This window comes from Halyomorpha halys, unplaced genomic scaffold, assembly GCF_000696795.3.
Source record: "Halyomorpha halys isolate HHAL.00 unplaced genomic scaffold, Hhal_1.1 Scaffold215.1, whole genome shotgun sequence".
Taxonomy (NCBI): Eukaryota; Metazoa; Arthropoda; class Insecta; order Hemiptera; family Pentatomidae; genus Halyomorpha; species Halyomorpha halys.
Genome location: NW_027107820.1, coordinates 675,113 through 687,750, shown reverse-complemented (window position 1 = coordinate 687,750; position 12,638 = coordinate 675,113). Strand labels below are relative to the sequence as shown.

The following is a 12,638-nucleotide window of genomic DNA, read 5'->3' as shown; positions in this document are numbered from 1 at the left end:
TGTGTTTTTTTCATGGAATCGGGAGTCAGAAAGGGAAAGACCACGGTGAATAAGGTTTCTTATACAAGAGCAGTGCTTGTGAGTTTCATCAAGGAAAAGGTGGTCAATAAGAATGAAGCATGAGGAAACAGACAATTAGTGTATATTTCATTTTTGTTTATCCCGGTGAAAACCGGCAATGTGGGTTGAAACAATAAAAAAATAAATACGAAATATGCAGCAATGGTGTTTTTCAATTTCACAACTCTTGACCATTATCTTAGTTATTTTAATCTAATGAAGTATTTTTTAGGAATATTTCTTACTAAATTAATGATTTTCAATTGAGTTAGTTTTCACATATTTATTATGATCTTATTGTAATATTATTATAATCACTTGTTTTATAAATCTGTAGGAAAAGAAGTAATTATAATACCTCACCTCCTAGGGAAAATAAATATAATGCCAGTTCAAAGCGGTAAGAAATATTTATTTATGTATCATTTTAATTCAATTTAATAATTTAAAATTGTTTTTGTTATACGACATTATTTATTTTTTTTATGTTTTCATTCAAGGAAAGGGAATGATTATGACCTCTCACCGCCACGGAAAAATAAATATGAAGAGAAAGCTAGGAGGTATGAGATTTTTTCGTTACTGATTTCTGCTAATTTGATGGTGTTTTTGCTAAAAGTGTTAATAATTATGAGGCACCATGATAAATTGTATTTAATTTTATAAACTGATTTTATAGTTATTGTTGTTTCCTAAATTGTTTGTGTTGACAAACATTAACCAACACACAAAAAGGAACATAATGTAATATAGGACAAACGTGCTCAGTATGGCTTTAGTACTCTTTATGATAATAATAGATGTTTTACATCCAATTTTTTTCTGAATAATGTAACGTAATAATGTTCTATTTAATTCAATTTAAGACCCTATTTTTTATAACTGAGTCATAAGTAGATGAGTCATATATTTGATGGCATCTTAAGTGTGAAAGCTATATCTTCAAAAATTTATCTTTTATAATAACTTTAACTTAAAGTGAGGACTTATGAAAATTGGGTGATACTAATTGTGTGAAAATGGTTTTTATGTCTTTAGGTTGTAAATAGTTTTTATAACCTACCCAAGATCGCTAAACCATTGTTCACTATTTACATCAATGTCTTACCCTAGTACTTTTATATTGTAGGGAACAAAATTATTCTGATCTTTCGCCTCCCAGGAAAAACAGGAATGAAGAGAGATCAAAGAGGTATGAATTATTTATTCTTTGACTGATAGAATAATGGTGTCATAGTTATTTGTTAAAGTTGCCCATTGTGCATTATATTAACTTCTGTTTATTAGGAGAGGAACTGATTCTGATATTTCAGCTTCTTCCAAAAACCATTCTGAGAGAAATGATAAGAGGTAATTTCCTTAGAATTATCTATGATACATGTTTCATGCATGGGTGTGTTATATTTGAATAATATTAGAACAAACCTGTTGTGATGATCGCCACACCTGGGCATGGTAAAAGTGAAAAGAAGTTGTTATGAATTTTTTAGAACCTCAGTTGATATTTAGTTACCTCTGCTATTCCGAATTTTTCCAGATCAACTTTCAATCGACTACTTCAATAAACTTTTGTTATTTAATTTGTAATTTTAGGTTGACCTTTCAAAGGCTTTACATATGTCATTGAAAAGCTATGAAATTGTAGTTTTTTATTGATTTTATTTGGTGTTCTGTAAAAAGGGCTAATCCAACAATTTTCAGAAGAGTATATTTTTTATTACCTGCATTGGAAAAATTGTATATTAATGAAAAATCTACAATATGTTTATATTTTTGGGAACCTGGGACATTCTGGATCGTGTTTCATATAGGATAAACTGGGGTAATTGTGTCCCAAAATAGCTGTACATAACTTTCAGCCTTCATTTCCGGTACAGTAATTTTAGTTACACTTATCCTCCTCCTCCCCAGAATTTAGAGGATATAATGTGGATTACACAATGATAAGGGATTTGAAAATTACATTGATTTTTTTATTATTTTTTTTTTTTTTTAAGGACCTCCATGGTACTAATTTCTTCTCATTCAATTAGGACAGATTGCTAAATGACCTTTAGTTCTCATAATATTGTAATTATTTTCTAGGGGAATAAAAGTGGAAAAAGATGGAATAGATTGGTAAAAAAAAAACGTTTTTCTCAAATTCATTAGTAAAAAAAAAAAGTTGAATAAACAAAAAGGTATAATAAAATTGTTTTTATTAAATTCCTAATTTGATCTGTGAAATCACAGTCCTAAAAATTCTTATGGAGCAAATATGTCTGGTACACTTTTGCCCTACCCAATTAAAGCTATGGGCATTTGTATACCAATGTGAAATATTGGGTCGCAAAATAAGTTCGTAGTGTTTTTTACTGGTGATTTCAATAAAAACCTCAAATTCTTGTAAATATTTTTAATCAATTATATATATCCATTATATATACTTATAGATTATATTTACTATATAGATTATATACCCATTTTGATCTATTACATGTTGCCATCTTTCAGGTAATTTTTTGATTCTGTCCTCTCAGAACTTCTCAGATTTTTGCGTAATGAACTCCTCTATGTGCGTTTTGCAGTCCTCGAGCGAATTAAAGTGTTTCCCATTAAGATAGTTTTGAAGGGTCTGAAATAAGTGAAAATCTGTTGGGGCAAGGTCTTGTGAATAGGGTGGGTGTGGGATCACATCCCAGCCAAACTCCAATTAAATATTTCTAAAAAAAATTGCTAATTGATAGAGTCCAATGAATTCTTTTTGCAGATTTTCCTTTTCGGAAATAAAAAAAAATCATTAAATGACGAAAATGAATTTGTGCAAGAAAAATACCACTTAAAGATAAGGAATCTTGGTTGAAACTGATGCATAAAAGCACCTTAACTAATCCTTTTTTGTAATATATAAATATTATTGACCAAGTAAACAGGATTTTATAAACACAGAGAGGATTAAATTAAAATATTGAAAAACGCAATGAACTACAACCCAATACAATTGAAAAATACATTGTTAAACAATATACTATTCCCTGTAATGCAAAACATGAAAGTTCTTCCAATTTGTATGCTAAGTGGAAATACTATTCTTACTAACAAGTCGAGTTAAGTTACTGTACTGTAATGCATGCAAAGTTCCTGACTTTTTTTTTTTTGCTGCAACTTTTTTTAATTGCCAGCTTTTAATAGCAATTAAAAGAAGTTGAAAACACCACTGGAATTAATATTGTGGCTTCAGATACAACTGAAGCCTTTTTTTTAATCATTGCATCTTTACTGCAGTTCACCCTTGTTAAACAAATTAGTACCAATGACTATTCCAATAAAACAAATAAAATCCTCTATTAATTGAATTCACCCTTTTCATAGAACACTGATAATTTGTTTCTGATTTTTTCTTGTTTGTGTTTTGATACCATGATAACAAACATTGCTTGACAACTCATTTTTAAAGAACTTACAAACCAAATAATTTTTGCAATAATTGTAAAATATATATTTTTTAAAATTAAAAGTGATAATAATTTTATTTACTCTAATAAAATTAATTATTAGAGCATTTATTTGAACAAAAAGTTTATTTTAATAAAAAAAAAATTAACTATAGGGGTTATTTGAATAAATAAGATTATCATTTTTCATTTTTAAAAAAATCATTTGTTTTGCCTAAGGGACGCAAAATGTCCATTCACTCATCACAACAAAAGCAAACTATAAAATAAAATATTGTCATAAACAAATTTTCAGTGTTCTATTAAAAGGACGAATTACAAAAATTAGGTTTTTTTTTTTTTTTGGTTTTTTTTTTAGTGATGGAGAAATATGTTTTGATTTATCAGATTATGTCATCAGCAGTCCTGAGAAATAAGTCTTGAGACCCCCATTCATATTTGTATGAATGTCTATACTCCCCAACTAACCCATCTTGTCCTAGATTGGCTAAAGTTTACACACAATTTAGTACTCATCTTAAAGAGCTCTTTTTTTTTTTTATATTTAACTGATGTAATGGATCAATAGAAATTATGAGAGATAGTTGACCGTGGATGACTAGTACAAGGAGAAGACGTTCGTGGGTGTGGTCAAAATGAAACACAAATAAGTTGATGTAACTTATTTAATTGTGCCAATGTTTCGGCTAAAGTTTCTAGCCTTCACCAGGGCTAAGAACAGAACAAGATAACAACCAATGAGTATAGAAAATAAAAAATAAAATATAAACAGAATGACATAAAGTGAATAGTTTTAATTAGATAATGCGGTCAATATTTCTTAAAAGTTACTTTGTTGTTGGTTAATTTTATTTATTATAACTTTAAATATAATTTACTCTAATTTAATACTCACTAGATGGATTTTAATTTTCAGATTAGATAAAACTCTTGATGGAAAGAAAGCAGGTTTACAAGATGCCAAAAATCTGAAAGAAGAATTAAATAAATTAAAGGAACAAGAGAATGCCTTGTTTGATAAGGTTGGTTTTTTTTTTTTTTTTTAATGAAAAGAAGATACAAATTTTATGTATGCCTATCATAATATATTTCGAGATTGGAGATAGCATAGGTTTATATTTTGTTCCAGTATAATATAAATTTTATGAAAAATATTTTATAGCAATGATTATAAATTATGTTTATTATTACAAAAATAAATTTTTGTATTAAGTTTCCTGATGTAAAAAAATAAATAATAATAATAATTTTCTGTCAATTTTTGTTATACCTAGATGAAAGCCAGTGTTTCTGGACAAACTGCTGCTGCTATTAAGAGAGATAGGAAAACAGGTAAAATACGAGATACTGATAAAGAAAAAGAAGAAGAGGTGAAAAAGTCTACCAAAGTAATCGAGAGGGAGAATAAATATGCTAGATGGGGCAAAGGGTAAGTTTTTCTTATTCTATAAAATTATTTTGAAAAGTACTAATATCAAACCAATATACTCATGTATTTATTAGTTTAATAACATACCAGTCATGGTGGAGTTTGGTTTTTATAGTCGTTATGGAGGCCAGTATTTATAAAACCTTCATTATCAAATTTCATGATTTCAACTTCAACTGAATAAAACTGTTTTTTTATTGTTTAAAAATTATTTATTAACAAAAAATCTTTTACATACATTTATATATAATGGATAGAACTACCTACTTTGTGGGGTGAGCCTGGGTCTGCCTCCTCCCTAGCAGCCTCTTCCTGCCAGTCACAGCAGTTCTGTTTCGGGTATCCAGCAAGGCTCTTACAACCACCGTATTCTCGACTACTCCACTCTCCTCCTTCGGTAAAGCACCTTCCTCTGAACTTTCACATGAATTGATCTAAGAATCTACCTTGACACCTAGGAATATGTTGATATCTTTTCGTATGTCATATAGTTCTTGTTTTTCTTTTCCTCCTGACTCTTATTCTTTTCCTCTTCTCTCTTATTGCTCAAAGATTCTCCTATGCTTTTGCCTCTTAAATATAGGACCTGTTGGTCGCCCCTACTTCTGACTCATGAGTGTGCTCTCAGAAACCAGTATTCTGACCATGGTCTCATAGTGGTTGATTTTGTTATTAAAAGGATCTATCAAATATATATGTTTTATTAATTTGTGAGAATTTGAATGTAGAATCTGTCGAAGTGGCTCTGCATAATTAATTAGTTCTGTACTCCAAATCAATTTGTGAGATACTCTATACCAGAAGACCTTGCATAAAATGAAAATTAATATGATTAATTAGTTTCAGTTGGATTCTGAGTTTCGATTAAAGTTGTTTTTAACATATCCTCTTGGTTATTCCTCATATCTATTTGACCATTTCGTTTTTACCTTTTTGTTTTGGTTTTAACTTAACCTATTTAGGTTAATATTCTCAAATAATAATTTTAAACTCTAGCTTAGCTTTTCTTCCGTCCTGGTTTAATGTATCTTAGTTTTCATTTTCAACTCTCACTTTAAACATGTCATTTATGTTGAACATATGTGTCTTCCCGAATCCTAGTTTGAACGTTTTTTTTAATAGTTTTATCTCTCTCAAAATGTGTCATAGTAAGTGAAACTGTAATTACTTATTATTAATATCAGTTGTATTAAGTCTCTCATCTCAAAAGTATATATGAAAATAAATTATGAAGTGACTCAAAAGTCCTGAGTTTGTTCATTCTCAAATTTCCCTAGTTCAGATCCATATATAAATCAATCGTGGATATAGATCAAACCCGCATTTTCCTGAAGAAAATTTTAGGAAAAAATATCGATCTATATCCTGGCAAATATGGTTTTTCATATCAGGTCCTGACTAATTTTCCACTCTAAAATGGTAATAACTAAAATGTTAGGATCTTACAGATTTTGTTTTTTACTTTATGGTGTAATTACTATTGTTTCTCATCAATTTTTTTAAAACTGATGTTATATATTTGTATTAATTATTTTATGGATACATGTTTTTCATTTAGAGAATAAAAGTAAATATTTATATTTTACATAGGTTGAAGCAAATTGAAGAAGCTGAGGAAAGAGTTGCTGACTATCTTCATGAAGTTAACAAACCTTTAGCTCGCTATGCTGATGATCAAGATCTAGATAGAATGTTAAAAGCTAGAGAAAGGGAAGGTGATCCAATGTTAGATTATATCAAAAATAAACAGGCTGAATCTATTGATGTGGATAACAGAGGTATTATTTATCTTATTAATTTAGTTTTAACTATAAAACTCTGCATTAAATATAATGATTTAAAACTTTAATTGTTTTAAATAGTATAATCTATGTTGTCATACTTTTTTCCCTCTGTTAATTCTGTACATTATTTTCATAGATTAATTGAAAGAATTATTGAAGCTCTGTACTACTGTATACAATATAATATAATAATCGCATTACTATAAATTATAGAAATGAGGAAAAGATGGTCAAGGGTGCAGTTAGTAAAGAAACAGTGATAAGTAAAACTTATTTATTTGTGCCAACGTTTCGACCTGAATTTCAGGCCTACATCAAGGCTAAAAATAACAAAACAAGATAACAACCTCAATTTAGAGAAAGAAACATCAAACAAAGTTAGAAATATACTTAATAATAAATTAATTATATAATAGTTGATACTAATAGAAGACAAAATATAATATTGTAGAGATAAAAATTATACAAAACAAATGATAAAAAAAAGTTATTAAAAATCAGACAGTCCTCATGTTAATAAAGAAATAACACACTATGAAAAGTGTGGAAGGAAATTTAAATGATGAGTATTTGAAATTAACATAATAAAATATGGAAGTAATGATTAAAAGTATATAAATAGTGGAAACTATTTAAATTAACATTATGAAATATGTGAAAGAAAATAATATACAATGGGCAAGGAAGAAATTGGGTTATAGGCTACAATGGATAAAAGATGCACAGTAATCCAGATAAATAAAAAGTAATAAGCTAAAATAAATATAGAATGCCCAGAAGAATGAATAAGGAAGGAACAAGATGAAAGAGATGTGTGGGAGTGGGAAGAAGGTAGACAAATTTTTAAAAAGACAAAGAAACTAACTTACTTGGGTGGAGTTGCCATTAAGAGTGGGTGTGGAAAATCTCGTTCAGTAGAGAGTCGGCTTACGGGTTAAGTACAAAAATATGTTAAATGTAGTTGAAATATTTCCTGGCATATAGAACTAAATGTGAAACATAACAGAGATTATATATGCAAGTTGTTATAAATGGCAATATAATGCCAGTTGCAATAAGTGGTTATAGATGGCCGGTATATTATAAATGTTATATTAACATCAATCTACGGTAACAAACACCTAACTATAAATTATAGAAAATATTTTTATACTTTTTTGCTTTAGTAATGCTTTCTATACCAATGATTTAAATGAATGGTGTGGCTGTTTCCTAGCACATGTTAATTCTTATTTCTAAACTAAGCATTTATTTTATCTAAAGTTTAATAATTCTGTTTTTTCTCAAATAAATATACTTTATATATATATTATAATTATATTATATATCACTTCATATTACAGGTAAACCTACATATCAAGGATATTACTTACCAAATAGATTTAATATTCGACCTGGTCATAGATGGGATGGTGTTGATAGATCTAACGGTTATGAAAAACAGTGGTTTGAAAAGCAAAATGCTAGAAAAGCTTTACAAGAAGAGGCTTACAAGTGGAGCACTTCTGATATGTAGAGCAAAGGTTAGTGATTTAATTATTATTAAAATTTCATAAAATAACATCTAATGAAAAATCCCTTGGGAAATTTTTATTTTTTCTCTGAGTGCTACTAGTAGATTATGGTTACTATGATTTATCTCAAGTTTTGAAAAATGGTTAATTATTCATTAATAAAAAAAGAATAGTCTGTACATCTTAATTTAGTTACATTATGTCAATCACAAAGTATGTATTTATTATGAAAGTGTTTCTCAGGTTAGTAAGGAACTCTCTAAAGACAAGAGAACCATTCTTGGAGCAGTAGAAGTTACTCAAACACATAAAATTAAATATCACTGAACATATTCTTCTCCCATTGTTCCCAAACAATCATTATTCTGAACAAAACTCCTTCATCTCCCCTTTTCTGGGCTCCTCACTTTCACCAACCCCTTACTCCATTTACATTATCGATCTCCCTGATTCCATTCACCACTCACAATGCCACTTATTTATCCTTCCATCCCTCCGAGATGCCTGAGGCCATCCAAACGATAAGATACAAGAAGATATAGATAGCATTAATGCATGGGCGTTAAACAACGATTTGAGATTGAATGTTGGAAAAGGCTAAGGCCATTCTTATTGGTTCTAAGCGCCTCCTTTTTTCCCTCTTACTTTTCCTTTACAACTAACCAATTCACTTCTATTTCACGATAAAAAACCTTGGATTCACCTTTGACCAACACCTCTCCTGTAATAATCATATTTCCCAGATGCATATCCATAGCTTTATTTAAACAATCCCTAAGAGTCCATGATTCCATTCCTTAAAATACCCGTCAGCTCTTATTATCCTCTCTTGTTTTATCCTAATTATTGACTACGGTTCCTTGGTCTAAGGAGGTCTATCTACTAGTCGAGAGTTAAGACTAAAGAGGACGCATGAATTGTTTAGTAAGATTTATCTTTGGGTTTCCAAGGCGCTCTTATATGTCCCATTGGTATATCGGGTTAAAGTGGCTCTATCCAACCTCCCAAAGGCAATAAATCCTTAGTGTTTTCCAAATCAAAGTCTTTAAAATAAAAAAAAACCTAACTATTTCCTTAAACACCTCACTCTTTGTCCATCTATCCATTCATTAAACACTAAATCCCAACGATTTATATATTCCCTCCTATAGAACCATCTCCATCAGGAAATCCTCCATATATGTGCAATCTCCTTCTGAAATTCTCTTCCCATCTTTATTTGCCAATCCTCATCTATCCCCTCCTTTAAACAACGACTATGCCTTCACTTACTACATAACCAAATCTTCACATCAATGTGATCAATATATATAGCTATTTATTGATTACCATTATGAATTGTAATTCGACCTAATATTTTAATCTAATTTTAACCTGCATACTGAAACTTTCTAAATGTTTGCCAGTCAATCCTAATGTTTAACCATGTATTTTTTCCTAGAGGACATATGTCCTAGAATAAAATTATTTTTTCATTTTATTTCATATTAATATAGTATCCTTATTTTGGACCAGTGATATAATTTAGAAACTAGTCATAATAGCTCACTCTCATTATGTGAAAACTATTATGGTTGATAAGATTTGTCTATTTTGCAATATCTATAAATTGCAGATTGCTTTTTTACAAACTTAACTAGCAAAAGGTTAAGCAAGTTAAAGCAATTAAACAGGTTTTGTTGTTATTAGACAGCAGTACTATTTATAATTGTTTGATCAATCTTTCAAAATATCAACTTCTGACCTACTTGAAAAAAAAATACAGGTTCCTTTCATTTTCATAGAGCATGGTGGAAATATTAAAGTAGAATAATATATTCATAATGATTTTTTGGGAACAATGGGACTAGAATATGTTCAATGAAATTTAATTTATTGTGTTTGAGTTACTGCTTCAGAATGGTTCTGTTGCTTTTAGAGAATTCCTTATTTATCATAGAAACACTTTCAGAGTTCTTTTTTACTTTTCACATTAATTTTAGATTAACATTTTCCATTAATTCTACCATTTGGGATTAAATAGCTATAGATCAATGTGTAACTCTGGGGTTGGGAGTCCTTACTTGGGCACACTCAGTCTTTATAAAATGGGTGCATAACTTAGATTGAAACACAACCTGAGAGTTGAGATTGTCTACACTTATAACCATCAGTCTAGAAATATTATTTCCGTATCAAATACTGAGGCGAAATGAATAATGGCTTTATTCAAAGGATGATTAGTGATTAGGCTTGAAATTACATAACAAATATTATGAATTTAAAAATTGATGTGCAATTTTCAAGAACTTATGTTCATATGTATAACTGTTTCAATGGTGTAGTATTTGTTTATCTGAGGACTTACCATGGAGATAAGGATTCAGTTTCCTTTACTGGTTACCTTGTGGAACAAGTGTAGGATAGATTATTGTTAGTTTAAGTTTAACTTAATTGTTATATTCCTCCATATTTCAGCTGACTACATATTAGCAAGCAAATGTTTTTTCTCAGTCTTATTAGTGCTAGAAATGCTTTGCTCATGTATGTTATTGTACTGTATTTTCTTATTCCATAGTAACTAAAGGATTTTAAACTGTTAGAAATTAATATAATTTTTGTTATTTAACATACTGACATATTTTTTATTTTTAGGGAAAAATGATGCGTTACATGAAAAAACAACTGAAAAGAATTTTCTAGTGAGTTTTTTTACTTATGTCATGTCCGAGTTTCGGAAGCAGAATTGGGTGGCTATGGAATCTGCAGTTTATGAACTAATTTTGGATGAATATTATATTTATTAATTACATTGATACTGTAATGTATTTATGATTTAATTGCATTTTCGGATATACCCAGCCTTGTCCTGTCATGAATTATAGGTCTTTGGTTCGATATTTTTAAATTTTATGAATTATAAAAGACATAGTTACTGCATTTCTAATATTTGTTTGAATCCAAGAAATATATTTTCATAAAGTTAAGTAAGTTAGGCTAATTGAAGTTTGACAAAACCGAAGACTTATGGGATCAAAGAAGAATGTGGTTATAGTAAAGAGAAATGATTTTTGTAATTAATTAATTTATAGCTTGAATAAATTTACTGAGTATTTGAAAACAGATTAAAATGAGTTTTATGAATCATTGTGTACTTAACTTTCTAATTCCTGTTTTTAAAATGTATAAACTTTTCCTGTAATTATATTTCTAACCTTACAAAAATGGAATGAAAATTGTGAGGAATTGTGTATGGTTGATCTCTCTATACAGCCCATGTTTATACCTAGCTGTATTCTGGCAATCAATTATATATGGCTTATGAAATAAGCCACAGTTTTTTACTTATGGCTACATACACATTAAGTTTCCATTTTATTAAAACTAATTTCTAAGTCAGATTTTAAACTATAAATTATGTATATATTGTACAAAGCTGTTATATCAGAGTTGATGTACATAATAAAATTGTTTATTTTATATATGACATTAGATAATTTTTAGTTTTATAAAGTCCTACGGTTTTTTACTTAAGTTCATTTTGAAGTTAAAGTTTTGTTTAAATTTGTAAAAAGATTTTATTGTAATTTTTGGTAACTTAGTAATAGCAGTGTTACAATTTATAATTAAAATTTCTTGTATTGGTTTTAGGAATCAGGTGGCTATATCTTTTAAGTAATTGAAAATTGATTATTTTTTATAATAATAATTTGATATAAAAATGGTCTCAAATTTTTAAAGCTAGCTGGTAAATTTATTTGTACTACAATAATTTAATTTTATATATTGATACAGGTTGTATCATATTAAATGTTACAATAAAAACTTATTGATTTTCATTATTTTTTTCTTTAATTTCAGTAGTTTTATATATTAAATCTTCTTTCCTAAAGGCTTATAAATTTTTATGAATACTTAAATTAAATAAATATAAGAAGATGGTCAGGGTTGCAGTCAAAAAAAGAAGAACAAATAGTTTAAAACTATTTTAATGTCCGACGTTTCGCCCCACTTTGCAGGGTTTCATCAGGGCTAAAAAGATACAAAAAAAACTGAGAATGAGACCTTACAACAATAAGGTAATTTAAGCTAGGATAAATGTTATGTAAAAGTAAAGTGATAAGAAATTACATATAAATAAAAAGAAGGAAGACATAAAATAGTGTCAGTATTAAATAAACTTGAATAAGCAATAAGAATAAAAAATAAGTAACAATGGCAAGAGTAAAAGTTTTTTGAAAATACGTAAAATGCTGACTAAGTGGCCTTTTCACTTGCAATTATTTTTTTTTAATTTAAAAAAAAATATGGTCATTTTTTTATGACTTTACTCATCATATATTGCAATGATATTTTTCATTTAAAAAAAATATACATCTTTCACTAATATATAAATGTTATGATTTATATATAATAAGTGTTTGTTTCGATATTTATT

General features: G+C 28.4%; 1 protein-coding gene across 6 annotated transcripts in view; it reads left to right on the top strand.

Annotated features, from left to right (window-relative positions):
• The window catches only part of LOC106679727 (BUD13 homolog), a 22,959-nt gene extending 11,429 nt beyond the window's left edge, over window positions 1–11,530 (top strand). For 5 of the 6 annotated variants that reach the window (XM_014419045.3, XM_067046155.1, XM_024364315.2 and 2 more), the window contains 9 exons: window positions 398–460; window positions 561–623; window positions 1,190–1,252; window positions 1,348–1,410; window positions 4,411–4,516; window positions 4,769–4,923; window positions 6,514–6,701; window positions 8,051–8,230; window positions 10,856–11,530. In XM_014419045.3, the coding sequence (XP_014274531.1) occupies window positions 398–460; window positions 561–623; window positions 1,190–1,252; window positions 1,348–1,410; window positions 4,411–4,516; window positions 4,769–4,923; window positions 6,514–6,701; window positions 8,051–8,223 (874 nt within the window). In that variant the 3' untranslated portion in view covers window positions 8,224–8,230; window positions 10,856–11,530. The remainder of the gene's footprint in view (window positions 1–397; window positions 461–560; window positions 624–1,189; window positions 1,253–1,347; window positions 1,411–4,410; window positions 4,517–4,768; window positions 4,924–6,513; window positions 6,702–8,050; window positions 8,231–10,855) is intronic. The other variant, XM_067046154.1, reaches the window with a different exon arrangement.
• The last annotated feature ends 1,108 nt before the right edge of the window (window positions 11,531–12,638 follow it).